The sequence below is a fragment of the Buteo buteo genome, chromosome 8, assembly GCF_964188355.1.
Source record: "Buteo buteo chromosome 8, bButBut1.hap1.1, whole genome shotgun sequence".
NCBI lineage: Eukaryota > Metazoa > Chordata > Aves > Accipitriformes > Accipitridae > Buteo > Buteo buteo.
The window spans coordinates 16,496,218-16,510,825 of NC_134178.1; the positions used below are offsets into that span (position 1 = coordinate 16,496,218).

The following is a 14,608-nucleotide window of genomic DNA, read 5'->3' on the forward strand; positions in this document are numbered from 1 at the left end:
TGACAACACTCCAGAAGAAAGATTTTTATAGTATAGTTTTTATTTTACTAGATCTTTTGTCAGTAGCTACGTTGCTCCTAACTACATATATAAATGCCTTTTGAACCCCTTGTACAATAGACTAAGGCTAGCAATTGCTGAAGTGGTCTTTGTCTTTCAGCTGGGTCAGGTTATGAAGCGCCTGTCTCTGTACTTTGGGTGTTATGCTGCCTATTGGTGCATTTATCTGGCTGAGATGTCTCGGCATTTTCTAATGCTCTTTAATAATGCTGGCTTTAGATTTGCATGTGCTTGAACAAGAGGGTTCATGAGGCTCCCTAAGCAATTGCTTCCTCTTTTGCACAGCCCCCGACAGAAGAAAGCAGAAAGTAGTTTTGAGTGTGGGAGCAAGGATCCCCGGGTCTGGGGGGAAAGGCTGCCAGGTGTTCGCCTCTTCCTTTGTAGCTTCGACAGGAACGTCGCATGTGCTTTGCTGCTGAGGCTGCCTGTGGTCTCCTATAGCGCTAATAATGGCGAGAGGCACACCAGGAGCCCTGCCAGCTCAGGCTGCCGCCCAGGTGCTTCTGCTCCGGTGAGCTCAAGCCCCGTGCAGCCGGATGACGTGTGGGTGATGCATAGATTGCTGTTAAGGGCAGCCACATGTCTTCAAAACCAGCTTTGCATCTGCATTAGTTTTATAATCCATCATCGTTTTATTTAATGGCCTTCAGAGCTGTATTTTGGAAAGGATCATCTGTCTAGCGTGGGCTGAAAACTTCTGCCCGTTTTTTGGTGGTGAGGGGATTGGTGCCTTTCTGCCATAGAGTCTGGCCATCAGTCGCCATCAAATCTAGTTTTCTGCCCCGAACAGGCAGCGTGTGCTTGGTCTCGCGTTTCACACAACTGGAACGGTGTATCTGGTATCTAGCACAGGTGGGTTTTGTCCCGGTGCAGCCATGTGGCGACGACCTGGATACCTGACGGGGGAAATCCGTTCAGGCTGGCTTCGCCACGGATTCAGAAAGCCATTTACGTTTTCTAGCAGTAGCGCTTTTCTTATTTACTAGCCGAAGCGGGGCGGAGAGCGGCGGCAGGCCAGCGGCGGCGAGTCGCCGGGGCTGGCGGGAGGAGTCGTCTCCTCAGAGACCCGCCGGGGGCCGGACGAAATGGCGGCGGCCGCCGGGTTCCCCCCTCACCGCCCAGGGGCGGAGCTCGCCGCTTTTCGCGCCAAGCCGGGACAGCGGCTCCCGCCCGGCACCTCCGCGCCGCCCGGCCATGGCCGCCCCCGCCGTGCCCGGCTACTCGCCCGGCTTCAAGAAGCCGCCGGCCATGCTGCGGCTGAAGCGCAAACGGCTGCGGAGGAGCGAGCCCGCCGCCGCCGCTCCCCCGCCCTGCGGCGCGGCCCCGCGGGCCCCCTCCGCGCCCGCCCGCCGCAACCCCTTCTCCAGCCTGGACAACGCGCCGCGGGCGGCCGGCACCCCCCCGCCGCCGGAGCGGGCCCGGCGGCCGCCGGCGGGCGGGAGCCCCTCGGCAGCGTCCTTCTGGCAGGTAGGTCCGGGCTCCGGCCCCGGCCCCGCGGTGGCCGGCGGGTTTCCGTCCCCCCGTGACGAGTGGGGCCGGAGCGGCGAGGGGAGGAAGGGCCCCGCGGGCAGAGAGGGGGCGGCGGCAGCGGCAGCGGCAGCCATCGCCCTGAGGCGGCCCGGAGCCCGCTGCCGCCCACAGAGCAGGGTCCCGGCCCAGCTCTGCGCGCAGATCGGACCCGGCCGCGGCGCTTGGCCGCGCAGGCGCCGTCCGATCGCCCCGGGGGGCGGGGGGTGGCAGCACGGGTGGGCTTCATCCCGCTGAGGAAACTTCACTGCAGCGGGCGTCTCAAATTATCGACCTGGCTCTTGTTCCGTGCTGCGTCTTACGCTCCTCTTTCGTTCAGCTTTTGGAGGCTGTTGGTGAAGATAAGCCCGCCAGGAGAGCAGAGCCCTCTGAGAGAAGCAACGTCCTCACCCCAACCGATGTACGAAACGGTGTAAAAAACGTCTCTAGCTGTTCTCAGTTCACAGAAAATGCTGAAAGTGTTTAGCTCGGTGTTTGGTGGTCCATCTCTGTATAAAGTGATGCACTAAAACGTCAGCGTTCGAGGAAATTTCTTGAATTGCCTTGACATTTGCCGTTAACAGTGCCGGTCTTTTAAAAGTCAGCCTTCTGCCTGGCATTGCTACTGTTGGAGTTCTGGTTGACAGAGGTTGTTGTCTTCTTCCTGTTTTATTACCATGTTTACTATAATTCTTCTGTTTCTTAGTTTTATATTTTGCTGAGATAAGGATGTTCTTCAAAGTGATACATCTCCTGCAGTCTTTTATACAGCTACAGAAAGGGAACAAACAACCTGACCAGGCACATAGGAAAGAGACAACACCTGAAAACTAGTCCTTGAAAGAGAGTTTCAAGCAGACAACGTCTTATGTTGTTATGGGTTCGGAAACTTAAGTTCAAACTAACTTAGCAGAATAGGAAAATGACCTCTCAAAGAGAAAAAACTGTCCTAGAGCTCCCCAGTGGGGTTTTTTTGCATCCTCTAGGAAGCACTTGACATTTCAATCACCAAGAGAGGGCGAAATGAAATAACTGTTTTGGCATGTAAATTCTTGTCTTCATAAAGTTCAGGCTAAGTTTTCTTTTGTTGAGTCATTCATCCTTTTACCTGTTCCTAGTTTATGACTTTTAGAAAGACTTCTGTGAATGAAAACGCCCTTCTGCATTTTTATAAGCAATATAATGCTGTATTTCTATTAGAATCTGTTACTGACTAAAATAATCAGTTCAGTATAAACTGTGCCTTTGAACAGTCAAACTCCGTGTAACCTGGAATCCAGGAAATCTGTCTGCAAAAGCTTTTTTTTTTTTAAGTATGTCTCTTAACTTAATGTGAGTACTTCCTTAGGATCAAAATGAGCTAGGCATTTTTGCTGTTGCACTGAATTGGAGAAAAACATGCAGGAGATGACAGGTTTAACTTGTCTTTTTATAGGCTACTAAACTCAAGACATTACATGTAATAGCCATAGTCCAGTATCCAGTCTGCCTGCCAGGAAAGGTATATTAAATCAACATGGGAGGAGACCTAACCATGCTAAAATATAAATAGGTAGCTATGTAGGGGGGGTGGGGTGGGGTAATTTTCTGGTGGTTAAGTAAGTGGTGCTATTTCTGTTTTGTAAGGACCTTCATTTACCTGTTGCTGTACCTGAAGTTCCCCCCTCACCAAGACATGAGTTTCCTGCAGACTGGAGTATTAAAACACGACTTTTATTTACTTCTTCCCAACCTTTTACCTGGGCAGAACATTTAAAAGCACAAGAGGAAGCTCAAGGATTTGCTCAGCATTGTAGAGCTACAGAAACAAACTTGCCACAGAGCGTACAGGTAATACTTCGGAGGGTAGCTCAAAGCTTCAGCTTTAGAAAGCAGAATGTACCTTTGCACCTTTCCTTAAACATGCTGGCAGTGAAGGCTTGATTCTGTTTTGGTCTTGCATTAAGAATAAGGCTCATTTAGACTACTAATCTAATTCCATCCATGGTTTGTACCTATAGTGGCAAACAGTGTTAAGCAAGTGGTCGTTTAACTGTGGAGCAGTTGCTGGTTGGTGTCCATTTTTTTTCAGTCTGGCTTATTCACAAGCCCGGGATTTTTTTTTCAGTATCTAATGTAGTAATTTTTTAATCCATCACTTGTAATGCTGCCTGAAGTAAAGCATTACTGTCCTCATAAAATGCTTTTTTGACATCTAGGAACCAAAACTGTCGACAGAACTGCGTTGTGCCTTTCAGCAAAGCCTTGTTTACTGGCTTCACCCTTCACTGCCATGGCTGCAGCTGTTCCCTCGGATTGGAGCAGACAGAAAAATAGCTGGAAAGGCTAGTCCTTGGTCACAGGATGAAGCCTTGCAACAAGTGCTAATGAGTGACTGGTAAGTGAAACCAAACAACTGATGTTTTTAGTAAGATTAAGACAATGGGATTTTAATTAACGCACAAGTTCTTTCCATTTTTATGAGGAAGCTTTTTATTATTTTTTTTTCCCAGCTAGAATGCTCATTGTTTTGAGGACCAGGTTAAGGAAATATAAGACTAAAGCTACCTTCTTGTGTTAAATGCCCTTCTCCAATCCTAGTTGTCAGTTTGCGTAGATTTCCATAAATCCTGTTAGCAGGTTGCCTTTGATGCTTCATGTAAACCCATGTGCTAGAAAGCAAGTATGCTGGAAGAGCATCGTACTCACAAACAGGCTGCATTTCAGAGGAGTGCAGCTTCCTAGACGTTGAGCACGTCTGAAAATCTGGCTAATCATTCAGTATGATCTCAAACCTGTGCAGAGTACATATCAGTACCACCCAACCAAATCCAGTTTGATGTGTCAATGGCAAAGAATTAACTTCAGTTACAGAATTGTTTTATTCTAATTTGCAGGTCTGTCAGCTTTACTTCTCTGTACAATCTGCTCAAAGCCAAGCTGTGTCCCTACTTCTATGTATGTACCTACCAGTTTACTGTCCTGTTCCGTGCAGCTGGTCTTGTGGGAAGTGACGTTATCACAGCTGTAATTTCTCCCACAACTAGAGGTTTAAGGGAAGCCATGAGAAATGAAGGTAAGGTGAAACCAGTCCAACTAGGATTTGAATAACTGATAAAGTGCATTAGCTGTGTTACAAAACCAGTCATTGCTTTCTTTCCTCCTCTGTTCAAGGCATAGAGTTTTCTTTACCTTTGGTAGAAGAATGTAGAACCAGGAAACAGAAAAACTCTGAAGTGAATTTGGAAACAGAAGTTGCTAACAGCCTCGAAGTGGGCGACAGCATGGAAGACGGAGAGTATGTAATAAGTCTTCTACAATGCTAGAATTCCAGGGCATCTACAGACTCCTGCACATTCTATTTGGAAAACCTTCATAGGAAGTATTGCCCTCCTAACACTGATTCTGTGTTTCCCAGGGAACCAGCGCTAAGCGATGACGATGATGAAAGTTTCTCTTGGCTTGAGGAGATGGGAGTCCAAGACAAGGTTAAGAAACCAGATGCTATTTCTATTAAACTGTATCCTTTTTTTTGCACATCAAGATGTATGACACTGGAAAATTGTGCAGATGTTATCTTTTTGTGGTGTAAGTTTAAGTTTTGTAAAAGCTTTTGAGAACTTATTTCCAAACATTAATTCTTGCATTACTGCACATTAAGAGACTCTGCATGTCTTTCTGAGTTTCTTTATGACAAGTATTTCTAGATGCTTTTCTTCTTGAAAGGAAGAGCCATTGTGAATTGTTAATGTAACTTTGTAAGATCCATTAGGTCACAAACTGATTGTGTCACCTCACATCTAGGTTCACTGGAAAGACTCATTAGATTGTTTCTTTTTTTTTAAAGAAAAGGGTGTATGTTCACGTAGGCTAGGTTTACACTTGGAAGTAGTGTGGTGTAGTAAGGACACAGCTGTAGACCAGAACAGCTGTTGCTGAGATCCTGTACGTGTTTCAGAGGAACCAAAAGATGCTGCTTAATATTGGAAGAACAAATCTGGATTAATGTAAAGCTTGGTGGGTTTTTTGGTTTTGTTTGTTTAAATGACATGATTGGTCAGAGGGGGCTAGGGAGGTTTCTCCTGGAGTTGCATTGCTCCAGTTCTTCCTGTGGTGCATTGATGCTTTTCATATCCTTGTGGTTTTTCTTTGACTCCAGTCAATATAGTCGTAAGGAGAAGCATGAGGTGCAGATGGATCACAAACCCGAATCCCTTGCATTAGTGAAAGGAACAAACACATTCACCTTGCTGAACTTCTTGATAAACTGTAAGAGCCTAGTGGCTGCTGCAGGTCCACAAACAGGGCTTCCACCAACTTTGTTGTCCCCTGTTGCTTTCAGAGGTGGAACAATGCAAACACTCAAAGTAAGTAACACAACCGTCTCTATTTTTTTAATAGAGTTGTTTCTTCACTCAGCAGATTAGATACTGACTTTGTATAGTTTCCCTCAGGTACCGCAGAGTAATTTTTGTTGCTATAGCCTGAGTGAGCATTTTGACCGCAATACAGACTGCCTCCTAAATCATCTCTACCCACATAGATCTATGCTGCTAAACTGAAATCCCAGTATTTCCATTCTTGACACTCTGATAAAGAAGGTTAAGCAGACTTCCCAGATACTAAAAGATTCTCCTGAGATCTTATGGGGTCTCAAACTATCACAGCTGCTTGCAACAAGGAAGCCTCTGAACCATGGCTTACCACCTGTTACTTTAAGGGGATGATGGGTACTAAAGGATATGCTGTTAATACAGGTAGTGCAGTTTTCTTCCACCAGAGTAGTTCATACTGTTCTTCTGCAGTTAACTTTCTTCATACTGCATAGAATTCCTGCATATCACAGTGGGTACATTTTAGGAGTTGTTACAAAGACGGTAAAACGATCATAATACTCGTGTATTGAACAGTAAGTTAACAACACTGAAAAGTATTTTGAGCTTTTAATGGGACTGTGCCACTGCAGTATTAAAGTAAATTAAAATTAGGACTTGATTTGGTGTGTCAAAAACTAATCCTATGTGGTCTTGTCTTCAGGCTCGAAGTATAAATGCCAAAGCCAGGGTTCACTTGGCGTATGAGGATATATTCAGTTTGGAGATTGTAGGCCCCGTCATGCCTCACTCCCTCCATTCATTGACCATGTTGCTCAAGTCCGCGCAGAGGGGAGCGTTCTCTGCTGTATTGTATACACATGAGCCAACCGCTGTGTTTAACGCAAGCCCTGCCTTAAATAAGGTAAGGAAACTAGCAGAGACAATCTTTCCTGTTAGGAATAGTATCTTTATTACAAACCATAGGACGCTGAGTGACGCAAAACCTTCCCTTAATATGTGGGTTTACACCCGATTACTTGTGATCGCCACCTGGCAGTCCCTGGGGCTTGTCATTGCCTCAGAAATGGAATAATCGGAAAACTAGCTTTTCAGGAGTTCCCCAGAGATACACAAATGAACATTAAAAACTACAGGTATTTCAAACAAATACCTATTCTTCCATGTCTCTCTTCCTCATGTGAATTTCCACAGGAAACCATACGCAATGATCTTCCTACATGTGGACTGCATCCTAAGACTTTGGATCAACTGAGTCAGTGTCCAACACTGGGAAAATCTTCCATCCGATTTCTGGAAATGAAGGATTATGCTTATACCTGGAAGTCCTAGGTATGCTAGTTCCATTTAATGGAAGAGAATGGTCTCTGGTGTGCAGTTGCTGTACTTCATTTGGGTTCTACATGGGCAGCACCTATGCAGTACCAGGAGGGATACAATCTAGTTGCACATCACAGACTACAACTATTGCACATCACCCATCATAAAACACTTCAAAGGACTTTTAAAGGAAATGAAGGCAGTGGCCTTGGACATCTCCTTTTGTATTTTAGGAAGCCTTTTTTAAATAAAACTTGACAAAACATCATTATCTGGTTTATTGGTCTGACTTGCGTCCGAAAGGTCTGTATTCTTCATGCACATGCAAATTCTATTCTGAAGTACAGAATTTCTGCTACTGCTCTGTGAGGTAACTTGTAACCATTTTGGATGGGTGCAATTCTTGGTGAAACCCCTTCCAAGACTGCTTACAGCACCTTACCAGAAGCTTGATAGCTTCTTGTTGCTATGTTGCACCGCTTAGTTTAGAGTCAGCCCTGAACTCCACAAAGATAGATGAAAGTCAGATGGACACAAGCATGGAGTTCTGCCTGCAGCCACATTAGATTAAAAGGTTGACTCCTTAGAACTGCTTGGCATAGCTGCTAGAATTCCTATTCCCACTTATGTTAAAATGAGCTAGATTTTTAAGAAGCAATTTGTACAAACAGTAACCTGCTGAATCAGAACAAGTTGGAGCAATAAAATAGTTGTGGCACCTGATCAAAGATAGAGAAAATGAGAGGCAGCAGAGGGCTGCTGACCAGACTCTGGCTGTGCATAGCAATAGCAGAAGCTATTAGCAGGTTTCATGCAGTCTGTCTCACTTCGGGTAGTCAAAGCTGTTAGTTTGGAGGCATGTATGTCACTTTATACACAGCTATTAGGTGATCAGATTACTGCAGCAGACACTACTAAATCTGAATAACAAGATGTAGAATACCATCATGCTTGTGCACTCCAGCAAGATTTCTAATTCAACTGGTATTTTGCACAGAAAATAAAGCAGTGGTCACACCCTGTGGTCCACTACCCTCATCCTTACTACAGTGCCACTGTGCTCCCCACCTCAGAAGGTGCGATTCTGAAACAGTAACCTTAGACTGTAGCCAGGTCTTACTTGAGGAAACAGCCTGTAAACTTAAAAATGTGGGCACCTAAAGTTACCGCAGATGGAGGCATGATGAAAGCTTCCATTGCCTTTCAGTTACTTCATAGCGACACCACCAGAAGTATCCTAACCCAAGAATACAGCATGTATACACTTACACTGGAATACTTCATGTTTACATTTGTTACTTTACAGTAACTACCATGACACTACATCAGCTGTACACTGAACAAGACAACATCTAGAAAACCTAGATCAAGGGAAAGTCCCTCTCTTATGATGGAAGAAGGCACCTTAGGAATTAAATACTTTTGATAATGTCAAATACTCTGTTTCTGGTGGAGTTCAGGGTAGTACAATCCGACTTTAATTAATCTCTACGCCTCTCCCTAACTAATCTAGAAGCAGGTTACAGAACTCTTCCCCTTTGATTAGCATCAGACAGCAAGAGTGAAAAGCCAGTGCTAATGTCATTGTGGGGAACACCAGAAGACTGGGTTTCTAGAGCAGCTGGTGTGTTAGCTACACTTTTGTTTCCAGTAACATTTTAAGAGAGTTAACAGTTAACTCGGTGCCTTTTTTATCTGGCTTGGCTGCCTCCATCGTCATAGCCTCCACTACTGGGCTTTGCAGTCTGCTGTCAACTGACCTTTACCCCAGCGCTACAGGTCAGCAAGAGCAGTTCTCACAGCCGCCACATTCAGGTGCGCTGCACAGAGTGACACTTCCCCTGCTGTCACGCAGGCGAGCCCTTCTGAAAGCTGCTCATGAGCTCAGAGCCCACCAGCTCCGAAACAGGCAGCACCTCCAGAGCGTGTGCTTGAGGAACTGGCCGCCTTGTAGAGCATGTTAGCACATGCAACAGGTTACTGAAAGCAATAGGAAAAAGCAATTCTGTAGCTGCCTCTATGGGTAAGCACTTTTAATCAAGCCAATAACCATTCTGCTATGTGGACTTAAGCCTATTTGTTTCTAAGAAATACAATAGTTACTATTAATTTCAGTTCCAGTTTGTATTTTCACAGCTAGCATGTGAGAGTTACGAAGAGACACTAATGCCAATTAATAGCTTGCAGTAATTTTAAAAAAATTATCTAGAGTGGTGCAATTTCAGAAATTCACCACCAAATTCTTTATCATGTGCTTTGCGCCATCACTGGAGCTGTAGCTCCTCGTACTGTAAACTGCCTGTTGGTTTTTAAGTCATAGCTTCGCCTGTAATTTCAGAAGCATATTCCAGTTGCTTACAGCTCTGGGATTCAGTGCTGTTCTTGAAGCATACTTGGCTCCAGTGAACTTTCCCTACAAAAGTTACAGCATTATGCTCCCCAGTCTCCTGCTCTTCCCACCTCAAGGTATTTTCAGCAAATACTACCATCATTCCAGATGCTTGTAGAGCACGAAGATTTATTTATTTAACCTGTCCAAATGGGTGACTTTTCATCACGACTGTGATTTGTTTGGAAGAGCTAGAGAGACTGTAGCATTACGACTTCATATAGTTTTTGCACTTTAAGAGGCAATTTCAAATTTTCCCAGGCATAGGAAGTTCACCTTCCTGCTCCTCCAGCCCTAACTGTTTAAAAACTACTAATGGGAAGACTGCCAAGAAATCCTTCTGGTGGAAGCTGGCTACAAGTTCTTGGGCACCTGTTCCAAAATCATCCTCACCACAGGGAAGTCAGAAGCACTTTCAGCGAGATTACTTCTAGGAAAATAATTCTGCAGCAAAAGGAAATCCAACAGCCAAAGAGACCATGCCTTCCATCAGTAGGAGTCACAGACTATTCACCTTTAAGACAGCTGAAGTGCTGCATAAATAACCAGGTTCCAAGAGAGTGTTTCCTAGTTGTTCTTTTTAATGTATCACTACTTATCTATTCCTGCATGCAAAGGACACTCAAACCAATTCAAATTTACAAATTTAACAGAAGCACATTGCTGCACTAGCTTTAGATTCATGTATCATTCTAAACAACAAGGAATGAAACTAAAAGAGAAACCTCAAAATCAAGAAGTGTCATAATTAGGGCATGACAGACCTTAATTTTTTTCTTAAGTCTTCCTTAAGACCAAAGGTTAAATCCACATACAGTACCACATCTTTAAGGCATGAAATCCAGAACTTGCCTAAATAGTTATTTTGTAAATGGAGTCTTCAATGGGACTGAATTCATCTGCTCCTTGCTGCTGCAAGACAACATGTATCTTTACATTATACATGGGGAATATAGACCAAAAAAAGAACAAAATGACAAGTACAAGAGATTGTATGTTCCCAGATCTGATACTGTACAGCTGTGAAACCAGTGCTGACATGGACACAAAAGACTAAACAGAATGATCAACATCTCTGATGTTACACCTCTATCAAACCAGACATTTAAATACAAGTCTGATTAGGAGCTGCTCCCACATCCCGAGTTAATTACTTTAAGTCGTACATCAAAAAGCCAGACTTTAGCTAAGACAGACACAATACCCAGTTCTCCCACAGTAGATCTTTCCATTGCTGTACCATCATGTTTACTTTTGGCCTTTTATACACACCTTCCAACTAGTTCAGCAAATGAGGCAAGGAGATCTTAAAATATTTAGTCAAAGACTGAAGGCGAGAAGCCAAAGGGAAAAAAAGTTTAATTAAAGACAACTACGTCCATGAAAATTAAGATTAACTTAGGCATTTCTAGAGCGCTTTGACAGACTAATAAGGGGCTTTATTTCTCTGAAGTATGTGGTGGAGAACCAAATACCATTTCTCTGCTGTACACAACATGAGACATTGATCCTTGTCCCTTTAGGGCAAAGACAGACACCTTGCTCCGTAACAGTTGACGGAATACACACAAGTCACCTTATTTTGTGGAAGAAGAGGTACTAGTAATTCTTCACCTCCACGTTCCTACTACCATTGCAAAGGTCACTCACTTTAGGCAAGCGCACAGCCTTACTGCGTACGAACTGTATTTTATTCCTGTCCCAGATGAAGCTGTGGTCAGTAGATGTAACACAAAGAGACCTCAGGAAGACTTTTCTGAAATAAACACTTGAACTACTAGATTCTGTAAATCCTGGCAATCTGCTTGTAACTCAAGATAAATCTGGCAAGAGGTATACAATGCCCTTTCCAATTCAAAGTGCGCATAGCTAAAATACTAATACTTCTTAAATTAAAAAAAAAAAAAAAAAAGAAAGAAAGAAAAAGAAGAAGGAAAAGCTTTTCTACATCCTCTCCATTGTCAAACTGCCAAAACTCTGGATCAGGCTGTCTCCTTGAGGGCAGAGTACCATTATGGAAAATTTAAGCCCAAGGAGTTAATTTGGTAATAGTCCAAAGCAACCAAAAATGACTAGAACTGATTCTGCAACCCTAACAGCTGTTGATAATCTTCATAAAGCATACTTCTATACTGTGCGTTTCTTCAAAAAGTTGTTTTGGCATACATTTTAATTACTGTTTACTGACCAGTGATTAAGATTATGAACTTGTGCTGCTTTATTGACCAAGTTGGGTACAACAATTTAAGCATCATTCTATCCCCTCCCTCCCCCCCCGAATCCAGTTGTAGATTTGTTAGAGTTTAAAATTCACATTAACCACAAATTCATACAATCAACATCAGGCAGTGTGTTAATTTGTTTGGAATAGACAACTCCATCACCTCCCTTCTTAGAACATGCAGGGAGAGTCACCTTTACATTGCAAGTCTCATCAGTTCCATTGCTGGACTTTCTGCCATCCCTTTGAAAGCCAAGTCTTTTGCCTAATCACGTATGTCCTAGAGTATTATGGGCTGTATGGCCAGTCGCAGTGCACCACCGAGTTAAACCCCAAACAAAATTTGAAGAGAAGTCGCAGCGCTAACACTGTACAACAGGGCTACCACCGCATGCTTTCTCACAGGGGTCACAGTACTGGCCCAGTATCTGTCCAGCAGTACACGCCAGCCTCGACTAGACTAAGGTAAGCCGCATGACCTTTTACCAGCTGTTGGCAAAAGTGCACGAGTAGCTTTACTGAGACCAGGGAAAACTGCAGCATAGTACAAAACAGTATGAAAGTGTTAACATTCCGTATTGAAGAGAAATTGCATGAGTTTTAAAACAAGGGTTTAGATTACTGATGCCTCCAGAGTCTGTCGTCTGATTTAGTCATTTAAGAAATAATTACATCACTAATGTAAACAATATAAACATACCAAAAACTAAGTATGATTTAAATACATTTTGATGGTACAAAAGAAAAACCTGAACGTGTCTGTACAGTTTTTACAACGTGGGAATTGCCAATGTATTTACAACATGAAAGGGCAAATACCATTTTTGTGCAGAGTAAAATTATCTGAAATAATGTCAATATAAAAAACAATATCTAGCGGTGTGAGGCACTCCTAAACATGGTGGTATTAACCATGCTTTCCTTTGGTACAAGTCCCATCGCTTGGAGAGCCGCAGTTGCTGCTGTGGCTTTAGCATGCTTCTTATTAAGGCTGGCAAAAGTAGGCCTGTATTCATTTCCATTGACTCTCACCTATTCAAGAAAGAAGGGGAGGAAAAAAGAAAGCGTTAGAAAGTGCCTCGTCACTTCTGTTAAAACAGAAGCGCTACACAGCTCCTTTAAGCACATTCTCTATGTCATTCCTCTTTAGCAGTAGACAAAATCCACATCTGGTCTGTAAGCACAACCATTTCCAAAAAGTAACTGCTAACACAAGATTATTTTGTGAAAAAGAATGCCCACATCGTAAGATAACTGAAGGACAAGAATAACTAAATCTTGCTCACTACCTTTACAACAGTAAAACTGAACACCACACCTGCAAGTAAACAGCAAGAATACGATACCACAAAGGTTAGTAATTTTAGTAAGAAGTGGAATAGCGTGTTTCTTGATGGATTTACAGATTAATGTGCTTGAGAGATCTGATTTGGCCTTTACAGAAACAGGACTTTGAAATTTTAGCATTGAGACACTGCTTAGCAGTCCTCAGCCACCCCTGAGGTGGCTTATTATGTTTATATACAAACATAAACATGAATTTACATCACCTTTAATAGAGAAATGAACAGCAAACAAGGGAACTCAAGCACACCTTAAAGATGAAGTGTTTGCGATGATCAGGCCCACTATCATCCACCAACACAAATTCAGGTGGTGACCATCTTCTTTTATTACAGATCTCCATCAACGCAGAAACTGGATGTTTACCTTAAAGATAAAATGCATTTGAAATTTCAATGCTGCTATCAAAGCAATCATTTTAAATGAGTTTTTTAGACAAGTAAGAATCTCACCTGAAAGATCCTTCATCACAACATAATGTCCAGATCTCTTTTGTGCCTTCTCTCCCACAGCAACAAGCCCTAAACAAAACACAATAAAGTTTACATTTATGATTCCCAGCTGGTTTCTGTATTCTCATCAGCAAAGCAATAACATGTATCAGTGGAGATGAAACCTGGAGACAGCATACAACTTCTTTTCAGAAGTCTTTCAGACCTCCCTTTCATCCAGCATTTTTTTCCCCTCCACACTACACATAACATTCTTCTTGACTGCTCTATTAAGACTCTTAAGAAGCCAGGTAGAAGAAAACTTTGAGTAGCGTAATGTGAGCTGGGAAACACCTCAGCTTCTGTGCCTTCTTTGGAGAAACACTGAACAAGAGTGAAACTTTAAAACATTCTCTCATTCAGTATTTGTTTTGTGCAACCCAAAAGTCATCCACTACCTTAACAGTTTGCCTCTAACATACTAAGCACTTGAAGTATTTCCATAAAACAGTAAATAGCGTACCTATTATGTTCTTTTATGATACAAATAATGCAGTGATGTTCTTATAACATGTGCGCTCTTTATTTAAGAGTATTCAAATATTTATCCTTGACATGCAAGTTCACAGCCCAATTACGATGATTCCAATCACATCTGAATATAAAGTAGCAAAAAAGCATGCAGCTGGGCCCCAAGTCAATACAAAAAGCACAAGTTCCAATGGAAGTCACTGTGAAACATGGAAGCTGAACATTTTTCTTTTTAAAATCTTACAAGAGTAAGAAATAAAATTTAACAATTGCCAAAAACGTATCAAATGCCAGTAACCACGCCATGCTTATGAAGTGACTCAAGTTTCTTTCCATTCATTTTGCCATTACCTTAAATACACGTAAACAAAATACCTGACTGTTTTTTTATAATTTCTCAGACTTCAATCCTTCAATATGACTTTGTTTCTTACCTCAATTTGTTTCTGTTCCTGACTTTGGTGAATAAAGACAGGGAGATACTGCAATTGTT

At 42.9% G+C, this 14,608-nt stretch overlaps 2 protein-coding genes across 5 annotated transcripts in view; one reads left to right on the forward strand and one right to left on the reverse strand.

Annotated features, from left to right (window-relative positions):
* Nucleotides 1–996: 996 nt before the first annotated feature.
* Nucleotides 997–7,464, forward strand: DONSON (DNA replication fork stabilization factor DONSON). 2 transcript variants are annotated; one of them, XM_075033775.1, is made up of 11 exons: nucleotides 997–1,527; nucleotides 1,907–1,987; nucleotides 3,002–3,067; nucleotides 3,193–3,396; nucleotides 3,765–3,943; nucleotides 4,443–4,621; nucleotides 4,720–4,843; nucleotides 4,964–5,065; nucleotides 5,714–5,912; nucleotides 6,583–6,783; nucleotides 7,074–7,464. In XM_075033775.1, the coding sequence occupies exons 1-11, from the start codon at nucleotides 1,255–1,257 to the stop codon at nucleotides 7,209–7,211; spliced, it is 1,746 nt and encodes a 581-aa protein (XP_074889876.1). In that variant the 5' UTR covers nucleotides 997–1,254; the 3' UTR covers nucleotides 7,212–7,464. The 2 variants fall into 2 exon arrangements, with proteins under 2 accessions (XP_074889876.1, XP_074889875.1); XM_075033774.1 differs by lacking the exon at nucleotides 3,002–3,067 and having other exon boundaries at nucleotides 1,175–1,527.
* A 2,685-nt stretch (nucleotides 7,465–10,149) lies between these two features.
* The window catches only part of SON (SON DNA and RNA binding protein), a 41,498-nt gene continuing 37,039 nt past the window's right edge, over nucleotides 10,150–14,608 (reverse strand). For 2 of the 3 annotated variants that reach the window (XM_075033771.1, XM_075033772.1), the window contains exons 10-12: nucleotides 13,606–13,674; nucleotides 13,404–13,519; nucleotides 10,150–12,841 (exon numbers count right to left, since the gene is read on the reverse strand). In XM_075033771.1, coding sequence (XP_074889872.1) covers nucleotides 12,683–12,841; nucleotides 13,404–13,519; nucleotides 13,606–13,674 — 344 coding nt within the window. In that variant the 3' untranslated portion in view covers nucleotides 10,150–12,682. Of the gene's footprint in view, nucleotides 12,842–13,403; nucleotides 13,520–13,605; nucleotides 13,675–14,608 lie in introns of those variants that run through there. The other variant, XR_012651282.1, reaches the window with a different exon arrangement.